The sequence below is a fragment of the Podarcis filfolensis genome (assembly GCF_964270895.1).
Source record: "Podarcis filfolensis genome assembly, chromosome: 2".
NCBI lineage: Eukaryota > Metazoa > Chordata > Lepidosauria > Squamata > Lacertidae > Podarcis > Podarcis filfolensis.
The window spans coordinates 14,286,109-14,308,866 of record NC_139605.1 but is presented as its reverse complement, the minus strand read 5'-3'; the positions used below and the strand labels follow the sequence as shown (position 1 = coordinate 14,308,866).

Here is a 22,758-nt window from a genome sequence, read left to right as displayed (position 1 = left end):
TGGCTGGGTTTCCCCAGCCACTCTGGGCGGCTTCCAACAAAACACTAAAATACAATAACCTATTAAACATTAAAAGCAGGGCTGCCTTCAGATGTCTTCTAAAAGTTTGGTAGTTATTTTTCTCTTTGACATCTGGTGGGAGGGCGTTCCACAGAGCGGTGCCACTACCGAGAAGGCCCTCTGCCTGGTTCCCTGTAACCTCACTTCTTGCAGGGAGGGAACCGCCAGAAGGCCCTCGGCGCTGGACCTCAGTGTCCAGGCAGAACGATGGAGGTGGAGATGCTCCTTCAGGTATACTGGACTGAGGCCGTTTAGGGCTTTAAAGGTCAGCACCAACACTTTTGCTCAGAGTGCTTCACCCCTATGTGGCTGCCCAGCAGAACTACAATTTTTGAGGTCACGCAAGTCAGGACCACATGGAAGAGGTTTGCGATGTAAACACAACCTTGGACGGAGCAACCTCAAAGGACAATTGCAGCCTGAAGGCAGGTTTTTTTTAATTAATTAACGATGCTGATTTGTATTTCTTGAGACTTGAATAATCCTCCTGTCGCTGGGGAAAAAAGAAGAGGGAAAAAGACATTGTTTTCCGTTTGCACACAAAGGTGTGGCATGTGGAATGCCTGACTAAAAATGACGCTTAGGATGTTTGCAGAGCGTTGGCTGGGGTTTTTTTTTATCACATTTAAGTTGCACAGCTAATAGTGGATTGGAATGTCCCAAGGCTGGACTTTTTCCAATAAAGAAAGGGGTGGGAAGATGCACTTGGAACGTGTGGCTTGACACTCGTTCTGATGTCATATTAACTCCCCGCAAACACATCAGAAAGGAGGCTCAGTGACCAGGTTGTCTGGAAGGGCCCTCAGGAGACATTCCCTGGGCTTCCTCACCATATCATATTCCAAGGCATTTGAAATGGTGTGTCTTCGCGGTTCCTTCGGAAGTCGGATACTCCGGCGCCTCCCAGCTTGACAGAGGGAACTGTTGATGCTACGCGACCGTGTGACTCCTTTCCCATCGGATTCTCCTGGAGAAAGAGATTCATTATGCCATAAACATATTTTCAAAAGAAGGGGTTGGGGAAGGAACTTACAGGTTGATTTGTTGTCGTTTGATCTGATAAACTTTTGAGCATCCTGCCATTTACAGTGGACCTCATACTGCTCCCTCATGCAGGTTTCTTGTGCCACAATATAATCCTCGTAGGAATACCAACCCATATTGGCGACAGTCACACCATACATTTAATAATAATAATAATAATAATAATAATAATAATAATAATAATAATTTATTTATATCCCGCCCTCCCCACCCGAAGCCAGGCTCAGAGCGGCTAAAAACAGTAAAAGTAACACAGTTTACATAAAATCACAATCAATCAATTGAAATATATTCTAAAATCAATTCATTCTAAAATCAATTCAGAATCAAATTAATGGCAACCATTGGGCTAGAGTTCTATAAGGATTACTGAAGGAGGGGGTCAGACTGTGCCCTGACCAAAGGCCTGGTGGAACAACTCTGTCTTGCAGGCCCTGCGGAAAGATGTCATCCCGCAGGGCCCTAGTCTCTTGTGACAGAGCGTTCCACCAGATTGGGGCCACGGCCGAAAAAGCCCTGGCTCTGGTCAAGGCCAGCCTAACCTCCCTGTGGCCCGGGATCTCCAAGATGTTTTTATTTGAAGACCTTAAGGTTTTCCGTGGGACGTATACCAGGAGAGGTGGTCCTGAGCTTAAACCACCACGGCTTCCCACAAACAACTCTGGGAGCTGTAGTTCATTAAGGGTGCTGTCAGTTGTTAGGAGACCTCGCTGTTCCTCTCCCAGAACTACAGTTCCCAGAGTGCTTTAACAATCAATCCCTCCTCCCAGGGAATTCTGGGAATTGCAGCACTGACAGTTCCTCCCCCCGCCCTTCGCTCTCGACACGAGAACTCGTGAACATCCAATGAAACTGAACGTTGGGAGGTTCAGGGCAGATAAAAGGAAGTGACGGAGGTCATCGTTCAGCTATGGAACTCACTGCCACAAGAGGAAGTGATGGCCAACAATTTGGATAGCTTTGAAAGAAGATTAGGCAAAGTCATAGTGGCTGAGGTTATTAGGGACTGCTAGCCATGACGGCTATGTTCCCCCACCACTGCCAGAAATGGTATGCCTTTGAATACCAGTCGCTGAGCAATCACAGGTGGGGAGATCGCTGCTGCACTCAGGTACCGCTTGCAGGCTCCCCGCTCCCCCCCCGGCATCTGGGTGACCCCTGTGAGGGAGCTGGGACAGAGCAACAGGAGCTCACCCCGTCGCGGGGATTCGAACTACTGACCTTCTGATCAGCAAGCCCAAGAGGTTCAGTGGTTTAGACCAGTGTTCCCCAACCTTGGGCCTCCAGCTGTTTTTGGACTACAACTCCCATCATCCCTCGCTAGCAAGACCAGTGGTCAAGGATGATGGGAATTGTAGTCCAAAAACAGCTGGAGGCCCAAGGTTGGGGAACACTGGTTTAGACCACAGGATGTGCTGATGGTCCCTCGTTCCCCTTACAGAGGAATTCACAGGAAAAGGGGTATTGACTGTTCAACCACTCTCAGGATTTTAGTGAAAAGAAGAGAGGTCTCCTAAAAACTCTCAGCACCCTGAACAAACTACAGCTCCCAGGATTCGGGGGGGGGGGGTAGGGAGCCATGACTATCCTTGTTCCTCCAAGGCCAATGGTCTGTCAAGTCCAGAATTCATCCCGCTTGTCACAGTGACCAAGCAGAAGCTTCTGATGCATGGAGCAGAGCAGCCACAAGAGCCTTTTCCTCTAGGTGAATTTGTGTAAGTCCCTTTTAAAGCCAACAAAGTGAGTTCCATAGCTTAACTCTATGCTTAACTCTGCACTATGTGAAGTAGTTCTTCTGCTCATCCTGAACATCCCACCATTCGGTTCCACTGGGTAACCCTGAGGGAGGTCTAGTATTATGGGAGAAGGTGAGAATGTTCTCTTCTCTACCATGCATAATTTCACACTTCTACCATGTTCTCCACGCCACAGAACAGCGATTCAAGGGCCATAGCTCTGAGGCAAAGCTTCTGCCTTGCATGAAGAAGGTCCCAGGTTCAGTTCCCAGCATCTTCAGGTAGGGCTTGGAATAAGAATAATGATAATGATAATTTACTATTTATACCCCAGCCACTCTGGGTGGCTCCCAATCAAATATTAAAAACACAATACATCATTAAACATCAAAAACTTCCCTAAACAGGGCTGCCTTCAGATGTCTTTTAAAAGTAGGATAGTTGCTTATTTCCTTGACATCTGACAGGAGGGCGTTCCACAGGGCAGGTGCCACTACCGAGAAGGCCCTCTCCCTGGTTCCCTGTAACTTTGCTTCTCGCAGTGAGCGAACCACCAGAAGGCCCTCGGCACTGGACCTCAGTGTCTGGGCTGAAGGATGGGGGTGGAGACGCTCCTTCAGGTATACAGGACCGAAGCCGTTTAAGAATGCCCTCTGCCTGGTACCCTGGAGAGCTGGTGCCACTGAAGTGTTGACGATACTGAGCTCCATGGACCAATGGTCTGACTCAGTTAGAAGACAGCTTCCTGTGTCCCTAATGGCTCCTTTTTCCATCCCGGCACAACAACATGTTCCTGCCACAACTTTCCTCTGACACATTGATGAAAGAAGCCAGTCCTGCTTTGCACCTGGTTACCCTTGACGCAGCAGGAACAGCAAGCGTTGGAGGGCAGGATATAGGGACACAGGCAGAAAGCAGGGGAGAGGCCCACTGGGTCCTACGTTTGCTTTTTTCTTTTCTTCTTTCGACGAGCGCTTTGTTCCTCATTAATTCTGTCCCTGGAAAGTCAGCCGGGGCAATCAATCCCGCTGGACCTCCGCCAGCCTGGGCTCAGTTAATCAATGAGCCCCTGTAATTAGTGGCTCTAATTAAAGCAACTGGGATGTGGCAAAGAGAGAGAAGTCCATTTCAGAAGCAGAATGAACCACATCGAAAGGCAAATAGGGGCCACCCCCCCTTTTTTAAATGGTCACAACCCTGTGCCTTTAATAGCAACCTGACATTAAGGCTGTCAGGCAGGTGGAGGTTCACCTGTGGCTCCTTTCCGGGAAAAGGCTCATGTGCTAAAATGTGTGTGAAGGAAGCCACTGGAAGAACAGGGAGTAAGGGACAGGGAACAGGACGGCAACTGTATTGCCAAGGCCTTAAGGACGACAAACTGCCCTGAATCCATGTGGAGACATTTTCCCCATCCCAATTCCTCCCCTGTTCTCACTATTGTTTTCTGGGCAACAACTTAAGGTGTTGGTTTTTCCATGTAAGGGTGCTTCCAGACAACCTGCCTACTGAGCATTTATTTAACAAACCAATTTATAAATTGCTTCACTGTAAGAAGGTAAGATGAACTGCATCAGGGCAGTGGCCCACCTAAGTCCTACATCCTTTTCTCACAGGGGAAAAAACATGAAAGGGGATGTATGTGGCGCTGAGCCACCAAGCCCCTCGGGCTTGCTGATCAGAAGATCGGCAGTTCGAATCCCTGTGACGGGGTGAGCTCCCATGCTCTGTCCCAGCTCCTGCCAACCTAGCAGTTCGAAAGCACACCAGCGCAAGTAGATAAATAGGTACCGCTGTGGCGGGAAGGTAAACGGCGTTTCTGTGTGCTCTGGCTTCCATCACGGTGTCCTGTTGCGCCAGAAGCAGTTTAGTCATGCTGGCTGCACGACCTGGAAAGCTGTTTGTGGACAAACGCCGGCTCCCTCGGCCTGAAAGCGAGATGAGCACCACAACCCCATAGTCGCCTTTGACTGGACTTAACCGTCCAGGTTTTGAATTATGGTGCTGGAGGAGACTCTTGAGAGTCCCATGGACTGCAAGAAGAACAAACCTATCCATTCTGAAGGAAATCAGCCCTGAGTGCTCACTGGAAGGACAGATCCTGAAGCTGAGGCTCCAATACTTTGGCCACCTCATGAGAAGAGAAGACTCCCTGGAAAAGACCCTGATGTTGGGAAAGATGGAGGGCACAAGAAGAAGGGGACGACAGAGGACGAGATGGTAGGACAGTGTTCTCAAAGCTACCAGCATGAGTTTGACCAAACTGCGGGAGGCAGTGGAAGACAGGAATGCCTGTCGTGCTCTGGTCCACGGGGTCACGAAGAGTCGGACACGACTAAACGACTAAACAACAACAACAACAACCGTCCAGGGGTCCTTTACCTTTACCTTTCTCTATCAGCGCAAGGATTTCTCCTTCCCCATCTCCTCCCTCTGCATCCCCTGCCCCCCAAAATTTTCCCCTAGTCCTACAGAACAGATTTGGGGGTGCATGGGGGAAGGAGTTTGGGGAATCCCCTAGCGCTAATACTAATTATTACACTGGCTCCAAAATGTATTCCAAAAGCCCCCACATCTCTGCAGGTTCTCAACCAGAATCAGGTAGGAAAACTGCCTGAGGAGGAGCAAGCAGTCTGAGCTGTTAAGTGGCAGTGAGGAAGCAAAGAAGGAGGCATGGGAAGAAGGAGAAGCTGACCGGGCAAGCTCTGCTCAGAGCTCAGCTGATGCACAAGAACCACAGTTCACGGGATGTATGGTGCCAGTCGGCTGCTACAGATTGAGTGTTTGCCTCCCAGACAATAAGGCAGTTCCCGGCCAACTCAGCAGATGGAGGGATGCCCGTGGCCCAGCGCCAGGCACTGAGAGCTGCCAAACTCTCCCCTACGCCGCTGCGGACAGCAGCTGGGATATCAACTCTCAATCGGCAATGGATCCAGGAGCCTTTCGTTCCCAACCTATAGAATCCTGTTACTTATCGCGGTGCTAACTTCCCACTCCCACCGACTTGGATCTGAAGACCCCCGTTGCCTTTTCTTCTTCCCCGCTCTGATTTCATTCAACCTGGCATGCATTTGGGATCTCCAGCCCGGATCAAGTTAAGGCAAGGAGAAGGCCTGCCCTCCCCGCCCCCCTCCAAACTCATGCCAAAATAAACTGACGTATGCCAAAGCAAAAGTGAGTTGCTCTTTAATGCAGAAAAACAACAACTGTGTGTCTGTGTGCCAGCCCGGCTCTCTTGTTTGCTAAGTTGTACAACGGCCCAGAACAGGCATAGGCAAACCCTCCAGGTGCTTTGGAACTACAATTCCCATCATCCCTAGCTAACAGGACCAGTGGTCAGGGATGATGGGAATTGTAGTCTCAGGCAAACTCCGGCCCTCCAGATGTTTTGAGACTACAATTCCCATCATCCCTGACCACTGGTCCTGTTAGCTAGGGATGATGGGAATTGTAGTTCCAAAACATCTGGCGGGTTGGAGTTTGCCTATGCCTGGCCCAGAACATTCATTTCATAAACTATTTCTCGTTCCAACAGCTGTATTTAGAGTGGGCAACTTGAACTTCTGTAGAAATCTTAAAGCTACCTGTGCACTCCTGCCCTCTTTTGAAATTGACAACCATGCCGTGCATGATTGGGGGCCAAATGGATCCTTCTAGGCCTCACCAAATGGACCTTGGGACTCTTCCCAAGTCACACACCCTCTTCCCAGATCACACCCCTTGACCAGCCTTGACCTACCCTCCTCAAGTGTTTTTTGCATGGCTGGAATGTGTCCTTGAACTCTGTCAATGCGTCTTGTCTGCCTGGATAGAGAACGGAGATGTCTGTGCGCAGAAACTAGCCTGCCGTACAAAGGTAAAATTTGCATCCTTTGCTCCACCCACTTTCCCCTCTGGCCCCACCCACCGTTGGCAGGTGAACCCGAAAAGGTTGCCCCAATCCCCTACAGAAAAGGACCAGATGGTGCTTCTCCTAATCCACAGTTTCACCTGCTCACTTTCTTCGTGTCAGCAAGCCTTTCACAAAGAGGGGGCTCATCCCCAACCCAGGGGTCTGATGACGCCTCTCAGGGAAACTTTCCTGTCCTCCGCAAGAAACCCCCCACTAATTTCATGGTTACAGTCGTTTGCCCTTTGACAAGGTGGATCTTTCGCTGGATCCAGCAGGGCTCTTCTTCACGTACTTAGTATGGAGAGATGAACCTCAGGGTGGATAAAAATAAATGATTTTTTTTTAAAAAATTGGATTTTAAAAAATTGGATATTTTTAATTTAAATTGGATTTTTAAAATAAAAAAAGGTTTGGAGAAAAAAAAACTTTCTAAAGATAGTTTTCTATTTAAGTTACATTATAGTCCAAAGGCTATTCATCAGGAAATAAGGATTTGCTTTTCATGTGTACTAAAACTCAGTCTAAGCTGTTGTTTTTTTAAAAAATTGTTTAACCTCATCAGTTAACAAACATGGATAAATATGCTATAATGTTATTGTGTTAGTTAAATAAATTGTTATGAAGGAAATGATTGTTTTTCCTCTTCCAATAAAGTACAGCAGAGAAGTTTCCAAATTTAAACAGTTAACTTATTAAACCTCGCAATAATGTCACAATTATCTGTCTATGCATTTCCAACAGTATAACCAAATCAGTAATTTTTGATATGACTGTAGAATCTACTCTGAACTACCAAAAATGAAACCTTCATCTGGTTGTAAATATTAAGATTAGACCAGCAAGAATGAGTCTTTCTGTAAAAATAAATAAATAAATAAAAATCAAGTCTTATTGTCTAGTGATTTAAATCAAATCCACCCTGATGAAGGTGTTGTCAGAATCCAGTGGGCACGGGAGGAGAAAAGTTTGCTGCATCAGCTGCCGGGGAGGGAGGAGGTGGGGAGGGTTTCAGGCGTGTGAGAAGCGAGGGACCACAGCCAGTGCCGGATTTACGTATAAGCTAAACAAGCTATAGCTTAGGGCCCCACCCTCTTGGGCCCCCCAAAAAAAATTTAAAGAAAAAAACAACGATGTACATTTCCAAAATATAAGATAAAAAAACAAATAAAATAAAACCTACATACAACTACAGTGGTACCTCAGGTTACATACGCTTCAGGTTACAGACTCCACTAACCCAGAAATAGTGCTTCAGGTTAAGAACTTTGCTTCAGGATGAGAACAGAAATCGTGCTCCGGCGGCACGGCGGCAGCGGGAGGCCCCATTAGCTAAAGTGGTGCTTCAGGTTAAGAACAGTTTCAGGTTAAGAATGGACCTCTGGAACGAATTAAGTACTTAACCCGAGGTACCACTGTACAGTGTTTTGTGTTGTGTAGGCTCCTATGATGTAAGTAATGGGCCCCGCCTGCTGGCCTGCTCCCTAAAATATCACTGGTTTGCTCATTTCTATATATAGGGTGCCTACATTCTGCATGGACTGGTTGCATGGCAACATGTGCAAATGGCTTTAGATACCTATTAGGCCCATAAGTTACCATATAGCTTATATTCAACACAAAAAACAGCGACAATTTGTTGTTGACAAAGGACAGCTGGACATATAAAGGGCCCTATTACCTTCAGTAGCTTAGGGCCTCATCAAACCTCAATCCAGCCCTGACCACAACTCTGGGGCCGTGAGTGCAGGGAGCGAACGAACCACAGGCAAATTGACCCAAATACACCCAGCTTGGTTTGCAAAGAGAACGTCAGCAACGTCTAAGCAACACGATGACCATGTACATATGCAATAAACAATCTTTTATATTAGTCCTTCAAACCATAACAAGTCCAAAACGAAACCTTTAGTCTCAAAGTCTCTGAAAATCTTTAAATGAAGCGAGCTACCAGACTTTGTACGATGACAGACAAGCTGTGAAGCTTTGTGTATTCAGCAAATATGATGTCCAACATTGAACAGTGATTCCGGATACAGTGGTACCTCGGGTTAAGTACTTAATTCGTTCCAGAGGTCTGTTCTTAACCTGAAACTGTTCTTAACCTGAAGCACCACTTTAGCTAATGGGGCCTCCTGCTGCCGCTGCGCCGCTGGAGCACGATTTCTGTTCTCATCCTGAAGCAAAGTTCTTAACCTGAAGCACTATTTCTGGGTTAGAGGAGTCTGTAACCTGAAGCGTATGTAACCTGAAGCGTATGTAACCCGAGGTACCACTGTATAGACTACTGCTTCATAGAATTCTTCGTCAGCGTGGTGGGAGAATATAGAATTGCTTCATAAACCCATCTTATTTCAAATGAATGTATGTAAATGAAAAGATCAAATGCTGTGGAACAGTGCTCATGTGATAATGTAGTCACTGCTCTTGGCAAAGAGAGCTGCAGGCGAGACAGAAACACACCAGCTGAGGAAATGCCCCTGCCCAAATGCGCACTCCTCCGCTGTCTCTCGAGACAGACAGAGGCCAGCAATAATACCTGACGCGGAGTCAGACCACTAGTCCATCTAACTCATATTTCCCACACGGACTGGCAGCAGCTCTGCCAGGTTTCAAGGGGGGGGGGCTACCTGTTTGAAATCATGGCATGCCTAACAGAGAAACTGAAGGATGATAGGCAACTGCAAATGTTGCCGGGGAGGGACAGGCCGGAGGAGAAACGTGGGGGTGGGCAGGCCGGTTATTTATGCAGTCTAATCCCACTCCCACTCCTCAACTCCAGCCTCTGGGGCTGTCCAATGCGTGGCCCATTAACAAAAGCGCCTTACTGGGGAGCTGGGGTTGGGAGGGGGTGGATGAGAGCAGCCGGGTAAGAGGATTGGTCGTCTCTATGGCTGGGGAGACAGGATCAGGAGCGCTAAACCCCTGGCCGTATGGTGCTGTGGCGGAGTTGCCGCAGGCTTGCCAGGGGCGCAGAGGCAGAAGGGAGAGAAAGAGCGTGTTTGCAGAGGGGGAAAAGCAGAGGGGCCCACACATACACCTTCCCCCTCTCTCTTGCTGTGTTTAAGAACTCGGGTTAAGAACTTAATTCGTTCTGGAGGTCTGTTCCTAACTTGAAACTGTTCTTACCCTGAAGCACCACTTTAGCTAATGGGGCCTTCCGCCGCATGATTTCTGTTCTCTCTCTCTCCCTTTTTTTAAAAAAAATAATTTTTATTGATTTGAACATATAAATTATAAAATGTACCACAAAGCTTATCACTTATACAATCTTTTTAGACTTCCATCAGCACCGCTGATGATCCACCGTTTTAACCACTTCTTAACTTTATATTGCCTTTACATCTCTTAACAAATCATCCTTCCCCATCTCCATTTTTGCAATACTTCCAATAATACTCCTCACAAAACTTCTTGCAAACCTACAAGCGTCGTCTGATCTTCACAAATACTTTTCAAATAGTCTGTAAATTTACTCCAGTCTTCCGTTAATTTCTGGTACCGCCGGTTTCGAATCCTTCCTGTTAGTTTATCTAGTTCTGCACAGTCCATTAACTTCATCCTCCATTCTTCAATCGTCGGTAACTCTTCTTGCTTCCATTTTTGGGCTAGTAATATTCTTGATGCTGTTATTGCATATAAAAAGAGCTTACATTCCTTTCTATTTATATCACTCCCCACAATGCCCAGTAAATGATTTCTGTTCTCATCCTGAAGCAAAGTTCTTAACCCGAGGTACTATTTCTGGGTTAGCGGAGTCTGTAACCTGAAGCGTCTGTAACCCGAGGTACCACTGTATTTCTCATTTCCCCCTTTCCCTCTTGATCGCACCACTCCGAAGACACACACAAACATACCCTTCTGTTGCCATGCTGCAAAAACAGCAGCTGCCCCAAATCTCCACAACCTGCAGTATGCCTGGCACCCCTCTAGAAATCAAATCCGCCTGGCTGACCACTGTCCAAAGCAGCGTGCCACACAAGCAAAGAAGAGAGAGATGTGCCGGCTCCTAAAAAGAAGCGTTGCAAGTCTAGAGTGAATCTGGGGGGGACCCAGATGTTGCTGAACGATGGCTCTTCATCACTCCTTAACCATCACGGCTGGGGTGGATGGGAGATGTAGTGTGGCAAGGGCCGGAGGGCCGCAGAGTCTGCACCCCTAAATTGAGAGGCAGAACTTGCATCTTATGTGGTGAAAGGCGGGAGGAGGTTAGATTGCTACCTGGACTTCACAACAAACACTTTATGCCTGTAAAAAAAAAGCTAACGACAGGTCCAGGTGAATAGTTTTGGGCCAGCGTTCTCATGCTTGCTCTCTCTATTGGGGGGAGCTTTGGATGTGGAGCATTTGAAGAGGACAATGTCCCCAGCCACCCAAAATGGTGCAGTCTTAAGAGAGCTCTACTATTTGCTCCTTTCTGACTCTCATGTGCCTCAAATAAGCAAAATAAAGACACTTCTTTTCCCTTGGCTTTTGACACCTGAGGTATATGGGGTGTTTGATGTGGGGTTTTTTTGGACCCCTCTTATTACATAAATAAATAAATTTGGATACCGCCCTATGCCCCGCAGGTCTTTTTATGGTAGCGAGTTGTTTTAAACTGTTTTTAATATTGTGTTTTGATGCTGTACGCTGCCTTGGGACCTTAGGGTGAAAGGCACGTATAGAAGAGAAGAAGAAGAAGAGTTTGGATTTGATATCCGGCTTTATCACTACCCTAAGGAGTCTCAAGAAGGGACACGGGTGGCGCTGTGGGTTAAACCACAGAGCCTAGGATTTGCCGATCAGAAGGTCGGCGGTTCGAATCTCCGCGACGGGGTGAGCTCCCGTTGCTCGGTCCCTGCTCTTGCCAACCTAGCAGTTTGAAAGCACATCAAAGTGCAAGTAAATAAATAGGTACCGCTCCGGCGGGAGGGTAAATGGCGTTTCCGTGCGCTGCTCTGGTTCGCCAGAAGCGACTTAGTCATGCTGGCCACATGACCCGGAAGTTGTACGCTGGCTCCCTCAGCCAATAAAGTGAGATGAGCGCCGCAACCCCAGAGTCGGTCACGACTGGACCTAATGGTCAGGGGTCCCTTTACCTTTACCTTTAAGGAGTCCAAAGCGGCTAACAATCTCCTTTTCCCTCCCTCCCCCACAACAAACACTCTGTGGGGCTGAGAGACTTCAGAGAAGTGTGACTAGCCCAAGGTCACCCAGCAGCTGCATGTGGAGGAGCGGGGAAGCGAACCCGGTTCACCAGATTACGAGTCCACCGCTCTTAACCACTATACCACACTGGCTCTAGAAGAAGAAGAAGAAGAAGAAGAAGAAGAAGAAGAAGAAGAAGAAGAAGAAGAAGAAGAAGAACAACAACAACAACAACAACAACAACAACAACAACAACAACTAGTGCAGGAGCAGAGGAGAGGGCGCCAGTCTGACTTGGATCCTCCCCTCCCAACGCAATTGATCAGAATGTATGGGAAACAAAATGCTTTCTCACGGCAGTACACATAATTCTTCTCCCACTCTTATCCTTACAACAACCCTGCGAGGTAGATCAGGCGGGGAGGTAGGGACTTGCCCAGCGGCACACAGGGAATGTCATGGGATTTCATTGTGCTAACCACCGCACTGCTCTGTCTCTCTCAACCCGAGTCACGCTAGCTAGGGCTTTTAAAGCTCCTGTGCCATTTAATGGACACTCCCATACGTCTGATGAAGTGGACCGTAGTCCGCAGAAACTCATGCCACAATAAATTTGTTAGCATTTAAAAGGGCAAACGCAAGGCTCTTTGTTGTTCTTGCTGCAAAAGGCTAACACAGATACTCCTTAGGGAAACATTAGAAAGCGGTATGGCCATTGAAAAGCATTAGCTCTTGACTTCTGTACATCAAGCTGATCCGGACAGCTGGCACCGCGAAAACAAACTCAACAAAGAGGGAAGGTCTCCTGCCTTGCTGGCGTGTGTGTGTGTGTTACAAAACCTGTGTTCACACTCCTGTTCACTGCGTACTCACTGCATTTCCAATGCTGGGCTTTCAATCCCCCAACACAGCACATTATCCAAAATGTGTCCTGTGCTGACTGCAATCCTAATTCGTCCCTAGCCCAAGATGGGAACCACGTCTGCACAAGGAAAATACATTATGCCGACGTGAGCAGCCGAGAAGAGCTGTGAAATGCACCCAAAACCCCTCCAGCAACTTCACTGTGCTCTAAGGGAGTAATGTGAACAGACCCCCGCATCAAACTCTGGATTCCCTTATCAACTTTCCTCATTGCCTGACCTCCCTCCCATCCTGTCCTGTCCCAATAACCAGCTTTCCAGCTTGTCGCTTAAGCCCTGTAGACCCAGCAATTCGGAAGGAGCCAAATGGAACTCAACTCTCTTCTGCAACAGCCAGATGAGGACCACCCAGGTCCCCTACATCCCGCTTTGATTATAGGGGCATAGTCAGACCACTGAGCTCATCACTGTGCACACTCTCCACACAGAACAAATGCCAGCAGCATTTGGGGAACTTTCCCCAGCAACCCTACCTGGAGAGGCTGGGGTTAAATCTGCAAAACCATGTGCTCTGCCCTTCCCCAATTCTCATCATCATCAGACCTTTTATTGGCATCACATACAAACATCCACAACAAATCAGTACAGAATTACCACTTCCCCAGTGGCACAAAACATTTGCTGAAAGAAAGGAGGCAGAGCAGTCTATCGTCACATCTCTAGGTTTCCAGGGAGATCAGACGTCTGCAGTGTATTTCGATGACAAAAACCAAGTAGAGATATTTAGCCACTAACTTGGTGAGCTCCTGATCATTCCCCAGTAATAGAAAATGTATGACCTCCAACTCTGGTTTCCATTTGGGGATGCAGAGTTGATCTAGAAATTGTTGGCGGAGATCAGCATATAGTTTACAATTAAGAACCATACGTGTAAGGGTTTCCACCAGGTGGTCTTCACACGGTCAAGTTCTTCCCCAATTCTGCAGGACACGCCCCCAATAACAGAAGCAGGAGCATAGCAGAAAGGTGCAGACTAGCAAGTCCAAGTCCAATTTAATTAATTGCCCCCTGGTAATCAATTCATTAAACTGAGCCTCAGTGAGACATCAGAAGGCCTGGTTCCCTTCCATCACCTCCTCAAAGCTACTGGCACACACATTCCCAGAGGACCCAGGAGTCCTAAGGCAGCGGTAGACAATATGGCATTCGCCGGATGTTTTGGACTACAACTCCCATCATCCTCTCCCATTGGTCGTGCTCCCTGGGACTGACGGGAGTTGTAGTCCAAAACATCTGACGGGCACCATGTTGGCTTACTACTCCTGTCCTGAGGCTTCTCTCTCCGGCCACAATCTCTTTCCCAAGAATACATTGGTACCTCAGGTTAAGAACTTTATTCGTTCTGGAGGTCCGCTCTTAACCTGACACTGTTCCTAACCTGAGGTACCACTTCAGCTAACAGGGCCTTCTGCTGCCCCCATGTGATTTCTGTTCTCATCCTGAACCAAAGTTCTTAACCCAAGGTACTATTTCTGGGTTAGCGGAGTCTGTAACCTGAAGCGTCCATAACCTGAAGCGTCTGTAACCCGAGGTACCACTGTAAAAGCACCACAGTTCCCACTATTCAGGAATCCTGGTTTTGCGCTCCAGTCCCACAGCAGCACCCCTGACCCCAAGCCCAGGCCTCCTCCTCTCTCACTTACGTATCCGACTCAAGTTCTTCATCGACTGTGAAGTTGAGTTCTGCCCCTCGCCGGCCTGCCCGCTGACTCCAGCGCCCGACTCTCCAGCTTTCTCGACCTCCTTCTCCTCTTCTTCTTCGGCCCGGAGGAGGGCGATTCTCAGCCCGGCCACCAGGCGGGGGAAACTCAAATACCCTCCGCAGGGCTCTGCCACTTGCTGCAAGGCCTGGAGCACACCGCCAGGGAGCTGACACCTCTCGCTGTCCCCCGGGGGGCTCACCCCACAGCCCCCGCGGCCCCAGCGGCTCTCGATTTCCGAGACGTGGACGGTCCCGCTCCGCTGGTCATCCAGGATCTCGAAGAGCGTCCGGAGGCTGCGGAGGAAGGGGCGTGGGAGGCGGGTGCCTCGGGCCGGAGGAGGGGGGTCCTCTGGGGTGGGAGGGAGGGGTGGGGCCGCCAGCCCAGAGCTCATTGGGAGTGGGGCTCAGGGGTCCTCGGGAGGCCAGGCGATTCGCAGCAGGGGGAGCCAGGAAGAACCCCAAGAGCTTCTCTGGAAAGAGGGAGCAACTGGGATTCAAGAGAGAGTGCAGGAGAAAGCCTTAATTCCAGTGAAATGAAACAGTGGGGCTGGCGGCCAGGAGGGGAGAGTAAATCTGGAAGGGGAGAGAGGGCAGGCAGCGGAGTCCTCAGGACATCTGGGCTTTCTGGGAGGGGACTAGGCTAGTGGGCTAGAGAGCAGCAGAAGGTCTGGGTGAGGAAACCAGGGCTCCTGCGGCTACGGCTGCTGCTGCCGCCGTCTGCGTGGCCAGGATTGCTCTGGGGCTTTGCTGAGGTCTCTAGTTTGTCAGAGTCGGAATATCTGATTGAGTCAGATTGGCCAAGCCGGTCCACGGAGCAGCAGGGGTGGGGGGTGCGGAGGGGGTCAGCTGGGATTGGAATCATGTGACCCATCCCAGATAATCGCCCTGGACGCCAGATGATTAGCGGCTCTGTCTAACGAGGTGGCATCTCCTCTGGGGCAGAGAGAAAGAGAGGGAGAGAGAGAGAGAGAGAAGGTTTGGCCTCCTGGTGGGTAGCTGAACTCTGAAGCTGGGGTCAGTGGGGTCATCTCTCCTTCCTTCCTTCCTTCCTTCCTTCCTTATTTCTTTCTTTCTTCCTTCCTCTCTTTTTTATGGGTACCATTAATGTAAGATTGTAGGTCCTTCCAAGTACACATGCTGCTATGATTTAAATAATTGAGTTCTGAACAGACAACCAATTTCAAATAAGTTTAAGCCATGCATTCTAACATAACCTTTTGTTTAAGATTATTTGGGTTTCTCTCTGAGGAGAGTTTATTTATTTAACATGTAAGGCACTGGCAAATATGAGATACTCTAGGAAATGATATACAGTGGTACCTTGGGTTACATACATTTCAGGTTACATACACTTCAGGTTACATACACTTCAGGTTACAGACACTTCAGGTTACAGACTCCGCTAACTCAGAAATAGTACCTCGGGTTAAGAACTTTGCTTCAGGATGAGAACAGAAATTGTGCGGTGGCGGGGCAGCGGCAGCGGCAGCGGCAGCGGGAGGCCCCATTAGCTAAAGTGGTACCTCAGGTTAAGAACAGTGTCAGGTTAAGAACGGGCCTCCGGAACGAATTAAGCACTTAACCCGAGCCGAGGTACCACTGTAATCTCCCCTGCCATGAAATAAACTGGGGCATTTCATTCCCAGCCTGTCTGTCTTCTAGTTCAGCTCTGGCTTGAGGAGCTCAGAGTTTCCTAGTTCAGAAACTGGTTTGAGAAACCAGGAAATCTTTGCTGAAGCAGAATATGAAACAAGGAAAACATGGGCCCATGACTTTATTCCCAATCAGGCAAGCCGTGGTTTATAACAGGCATAGGCAAACTCGGCCCTCTGGATGTTTTGGGACTACAACTCCCATCATCCCTAGCTAACAGGGTCGGTGGTCAGGGATGATGGGAATTGTAGTCCCAAAACATCTGGAGGGCCGAGTTTGCCTATGCCTGCTTTATAAGATGGGGTTTGTTACATCTGAATGAGGCTGTGGCCTCCTTGCTCCTTATGGCTTTGAGCTAAGGGCATATCCACACCATTTATTTGAAGCACATCCAATGCACATTTAAAGCACACAGCTTCCCCCATAGAATCTCGGGAACTGTAGTTTCCCCTCGACGGAGATGTTATTCACATCACCTTTGACAAACTAATGGTTCCCGTGATTCTTTGCGGAAATAAAGTGCTTTTAAACAAGTGTTTTAAATCTGCGTTATGGATCTGCCCGCAGTAAACACTCCCCCATCACCTGAAAACTTGCCTCTGCTCTCTCCAGGGGAATGAGACAAGAAGAAAACATCTGCCACTCTAAGCAGAAGCTAAGCATCCTTCCGTAGAAAGGGATTTGCCAGGCGAATAACAGCATGCGAGGGTGGGGGTGGGGTAAGGAAAAGGAATGGGGGATGAGAACCAGAATATAGGGGAAGTGATGAGGAGAGAAAGAGAGAGAAAGAGACTCTGAATCATTATCATTTTGATATTAATTGGAATACAAATGTAGAGCTGCCATACGTCCAGATTTTCCCAGATATTACCAGGATTTCAAAGGTGGAATTGAAGTCTGGAGGGAATTTCCAAAAGGCAGCACTTTGGATCTTAGGGAAGTACAGTGGTACCTCGGGTTAAGAACTTAATTTGTTTTGGAGGTCCGTTCTTCACCTGAAACTGTTCTTAACCTGAGGTACCACTTTAGTTAATGGGGCCTCCCGCTGCACCGCTGCCACACGATTTCTGTTCTCATCCTGAAGCAAAGTTCTTAACCTGAGGTACTATTTCTGGGTTAACAGACTCTGTAACCTGAAGCGTCTGTATCCTGAAGCGTCTGTAACCTGAGGCACCACTGTAAAAAGAAAAATCGCCGTTTAAAAAAACAAAAGCAAAAATCCCTCAACAACTTTTGGCAACCTTAACCATCTTTGCTTTGTCAGAGATATTGGCTGCTACTGCATTTCCAGACCAAATCAGTTTGCTGATTTTGGCTTACGAACCCAGCATGGCCTGGGATCCCCATACCTGCAAGACTGTAGCCCTATATTCGCACGTCATGTGTGGAAGGTGTAAAGGCAAAAGCGAGGTTGTGCCAATTAGACACACTCCCCCTGCATTCCTACACCTGCAATGGACATACCCCTCAGCTTAAGGTTACCAGATTTTTTTTCAATGAATCCGGGGACACTTTTCAACTTCCTACTAGATAGATGGATTTTGTCAGGGAACTGATTTGTAAATCCGGGGATTGTCTGGTAACCTTTCCTCAGATACCTGGTTGGTAATACATGCAGGAGGGAGGAACTCCTCCCTGTGAACACGACCCCTGATTGGTCAGAGTTCTTGCCTGTCTGGAGTTAGTCGTGCGTGCGCACCTCTGTATCTGAGAAGGCTGTGGATGCTGAACACCTGGCTGCAGAGGGTGTGGCTGGCATGCACATCAGTGCGCAGGGGTCACGGAGAGTGGGTGCGAACCCTCGACCCCCTCACATGCTTGGCAGCCACAAGTAGGGCCTCAAGGAGGGCTGGGGCCTATTCAGTACTGGCCCCGACTTGAAATAGTACCTCAGGTTAAGAACTTTACCTCAGGAAGAGAACAGAAATTGTGCGGCAGCAGCAGGAGGCCCCATTAGCTAAAGTGGTGCTTCAGGTTAAGAACAGTTTCGGGTTAAGAACGGACCTCCGGAACGAATTAAGTACTTAACCTGAGGTACCACTGTATGTTTTTGCTGCAATTTTATTGGTGTTAGCTGCCCTGAGCCCGGCTCTGGCTGGGGAGGGCGGGGTATAAATTTATTATTATTATTATTATTATTATTATTATTATTATTATTATTAATAATAATATGATACCAAATGAATAGCTGGGGTTCCCTGTCTCTTCCTCTATTAATCCTCTGGCAGCCCTTGACTCCAGACTTGCTTCAATCACATCTCTCCAAGTTAATATAAAGTCCGCCACAAGAAGCAGGACTCACCCTGAATCTGAGGACTGAGCTCTCTTGGGAACTGTTCACCTCTCTTTTCGATCCCACCTTTTCTCCAAAAAGCTTGAGGTGGCGCACACAGTTTCCCCTCCTCATCTGCTAATCGCCACAACAGCCCTGTGAGGTAGGTCAGACTGAACGGCATAAGGTCACTCAGCGAACTTCATGGCCAAGTGGGGATTTGAACCCTGTTCTCCCAGCTCCTGGCCTGTCACACTGGCCCCCTAGACTGCATCAATACTTTCTAGCCTTTCTGAAGTGCTGCACAACCTTCCTTCTGGTCTGGCTGATGGGATTTCACAAAGAGAGATGTCCCTGGTCACCTCCAGTCTGTCTGTCGGCATTTTGCAAGAGCACATACCGGGAGTTTAGGTTTGCACAACTGAAGTGGATTAAAGCACGCTGTAGCCCTAGTGCAACAAATCTGCTCAGGGCTTTTGTGGTTAGGTCAGAGTGTGACTAGGAAATGGATGAGGAGTGCAAGACTTATCATTTCCCACCAGGCTTCTGATAGACTAAGATGGTGCAAAGATATTGTTTGTTATTAATGTGCTGACAGGGCTTCCTGTGGCTGTTATGAAGGGTGGTTTCCCTTTGTTTCATTTTTGGCTATCATCTACAGTGGTACCTCAGGTTCAGGACTTAATTCGTTCCAGAGGTCTGTTCTTAACCTGAAACTGTTCTTAACCTGAAGCACCACTTTAGCTAATGGGGCCTCCTGCTGCTGCTGCAACGCCGCCACACGATTTCTGTTCTCACCCTGAAGCAAAATTCTTAACCCGAGGTACTATTTCTGGGTTAGCGGAGTCTGTAACCTGAAGCGTATGCAATCCGAAGCGTATGTAACCCGAGGTACCACTGTATTTACAGTGGTACCTCGGTTTTAGAACAGCTTGGCTCCTGAACAACTTGGAACTCGAACGCTGCAAACCCGGAAGTCAGTGTTCCGGTTTGCAAACTTTGCTTTGGAAGCCGAATGTGCTTCGGAGCTTCCGATTTTACTGTTGTGCTGCTAATTTGCACCCCCCCTTGTAATCAAAGCCTTCTTCCTTCTGTTCTCATTGTTGCGCTGCTAATTTGCTTCTCCCCCAATGCAATCGAAGCCTTCCATTTCTGATTGCAATGTTCTGAGGTGATATTTGGAGCTTATATTTGGTGCTTTTGTTTTTGCTATACTTTTGCATTTTTGTTTGTGTGGCTTTTTCATTTTTGTGACTGTGGCTCGTTCTTCGTTTTATGATTGATTGATTGTGTGACTGCAGAAATGGATAAAACAATAACTATCATCAGTGCAGGTAAGAAAAAATAATAATTTTAATTTTTATCATCTACAATACTGTCTTATTTATTTTATAGTGCAGTACATTGATTATCGCTTTCATTTTATGGATCAGTGGTCTCATTAGATAGTAAAATTCATGTTAAATTGCTGTTTGGAAGGGATTAATCCATTTTGCATTACTTGCTATGGGAAAGCGTGCCTTGGTTTTGGAACGCTTTGGTTTTGGAACAGACTTCCAGAACGGATTAAATTTGAGAACCAAGGTACCACTGTATTTGTGTTTTTAACGGTATTGTAGCCACTTGGAGACTTTTGGATAACGTGTTTAACAAATATAATAAATTATTATTATTAATTATCAATAATAATTAGTTGTTGTTGTTGTTAGGAAAGTGTGAGGTGAACAAAGGATCAACAGGAAGATGTATTAACACCACTCAAGCAAATCGAGAGGAAATCAGGATGGCTGCTCGTTCTCATGCAACTTCCCCACAAACAAATGAGAAGACATAGTCTAACCTCAGAGTGAATTCTCAATAAACAGGTGATCTGAAGAAGCCCTGAGATTGGCTGGTGTAGTTGCTCCGTTTGTGTGCTTTTCTTGCTTTTTTATTTTATTCTTGTAGTTTTAAAACCACCCCCTCTCCGCTGTTCTAAGAGGCTTTGAGCATGTGCTGGGAAAACAACATATAACAGTTTTAAGAAAATATTAGCTGATGATAGTGATCCTTGTGACCTACCCTTCAGTCAAAGTTAAGGAGGCTTCAGATCTGACGCTGACACAGTGGGTGCAGGAAGCAAAAGTGTCTCTTACTTTCCTTCCCGTCTGCATCTTGTCCAAAATCGAGCTTTGCAAGTTTCCTCTTGTGGTACTTTAGGCCTGGATAGCACCCACCCTGTCCTTAAATTTTAAGAGAAGCGGATGCTTTCTGCCATATGCGAAATGTTCCACCTTGTGGCCATTGGCTGAAACGTCCCCGTATTAATTAGTAAAAGGAAAGGGAGTTGGGGGTTGGAAAAGAAGGAAAGTTAAACTTGAGGGATTAAAAAAAGCTAACGTTCAGAAAGGATGTTTATGTTTCAATGGCTGTGCAGTTAAAAATAAATAAATTGTAAAGCACTCAGAAGCCTTGTCCGGCACTAAGCGATATCTAAATAAGTAATTAAAAGCTTCAACAGCACTCTCTCTTTCTGAGGTTCCCAACAATTGGCATTCAAATAGCATGCTGCCTCCAGCAGTAAAGATGGAAAATAGCCTTCAGGGTTAACAGCCACTGATAACCACCATCAATCTGTTTAATCCTCTTTCAAAGCCTTCCAAGTTAGTGGCCATCACCGCCTCTGGGGGAGCAGATTCCATCGTTTAACTATTTATTTATTTATTTATTTGTTTGTTGTTGTTGTTGTTGTTTAGTCGTTTAGTCGTGTCCGACTCTTTATAACCCCATGGACCAGAGCACGCCAGGCACTCCTGTCTTCCACTGCCTCCCGCAGTTTGGTCAAACTCATGCTGGTACCTTCGAGAACACTGTCCAACCATCTCGTCCTCTGTCATCCCCTTCTCCTTGTGCCCTCCATCTTTCCCAGCATCAGGGTCTTTTCCAGGGAGTCTTCTCTTCTCATGAGGTGGCCAAAGTATTGGAGCCTCAGCTTCAGGATCTGTCCTTCCAGTGAGCACTCAGGGCTGATTTCCTTCAGAATGGATAGGTTTGATCTTCTTGCAGTCCATGGGACTCTCAAGAGTCTCCTCCAGCACCATAATTCAAAAGCCTCAATTCTTTGGCGATCGGCCTTCTTTATGGTCCAGCTCTCACTTTCATACATCACTACTGGGAAAACCATAGCTTTAACTATACGGGCCTTTGTTGGCAGGGTGATGTCTTTTTAAGATGCTGTCTAGGTTTGTCATTGCTTTTCTCCCAAGAAGCAGGCGTCTTTTAATTTTGTGGCTGATTTAAATACAGTCATACCTCAGGTTACAGACGCTTCAGGTTGCGTTTTTTTCAGGTTACGGACCACCGAAACCCGGAAGTACCAGAACGGGTTACTTCCGAGTTTCGGCAGTCGCGCATGCACAGAAGCGCTAAATCGCACTTTGCGCATGCGCAGAAGCGCTGAATCGCAACCCGCACGTGCGCAGATGCGCAGATGCGGGTTGCAAACGTGCATCCCGCACGGATCACATTCACAACCTGAGTGTCTACTGTACTGGTTAATTGTAATTTTACCCGAAAGTTTCATCCACTTCTGTGAAGAGGAAATAAAACATTACAGCCATTTTTAGATTTCCCCCCATAGCCAATGGGGAAGGGGGGTGGAGAGGAAACAGAGCTTTGGAATTAATAGATCGGATTCAGACCCAACTACCTCCTCAAAGCAGAATAACTACACAGAGCAGTGGTGGCCAAACTTGGCCCTCCAGCTGTTTTGGAACTACAATTCCCATCATCCCTGGCCACTGGCCCTGTTAGCTAGGGATGATGGGAATTGTAGTCCCAAAACAGCTGGCGGGCCAAGTTTGGCCACCACTGGCATAGAGTGTATCCCAAACAGGCTTGGCTGCTTCCAAACCCTACAGATTACAGATAAAAGATCACAGCACACTTCTAGGATTAAGCACGGTATTGTATTCTCTGGCATACAAATATTCTTCAAGATCATATTCAGAGGTTAAACAGGTGGCCAAAGGAAAAGGACTTTTTCTAAGGATGCTAAATTGCCAGCTATGGAATCCCCTTCGCTGGGATAACAACTTTGTTGCATTATTAGAGAGCGTATTAATACTGTTTGGTTTTCCCTGACTCTTTGAATGGATAGCTGCTTCGCTTTCTCTCTGCAGTCTTGTTTTAAGATTAGATATATCTATATTCATTACACACACATAATAATAATAATAAAACTAATAATAATAATTTGGTCAGGGGTACCTTTACCTTTACATCTATATTCATCATAATAATAATAATAATAATAATAATAATAATAATAATAATAATAATTTATTTATACCCCGCCCATCTGGCTGGGCTTC

General features: G+C 47.2%; 2 protein-coding genes across 2 annotated transcripts in view; both read right to left on the bottom strand.

Moving 5' to 3' along the window:
• SAPCD1 (suppressor APC domain containing 1) overlaps positions 1 to 14,873 on the bottom strand; it is a gene marked incomplete at its 5' end in the record, with an annotated part of 31,567 nt that extends 16,694 nt beyond the window's left edge. Inside the window, 2 exons of the mRNA XM_083602218.1 lie at positions 891 to 1,027; positions 14,423 to 14,873. Of these exons, the coding sequence (XP_083458344.1) occupies positions 891 to 1,027; positions 14,423 to 14,873 (588 nt within the window). The remainder of the gene's footprint in view (positions 1 to 890; positions 1,028 to 14,422) is intronic.
• Positions 14,874 to 15,509: 636 nt separating this feature from the next.
• LOC310757070 (uncharacterized protein) overlaps positions 15,510 to 22,758 on the bottom strand; it is a 179,530-nt gene continuing 172,281 nt past the window's right edge. The window contains exon 5 of the mRNA XM_083602209.1: positions 15,510 to 15,522. The gene's annotated coding sequence lies outside the window, so the exon portion shown is untranslated. The remainder of the gene's footprint in view (positions 15,523 to 22,758) is intronic.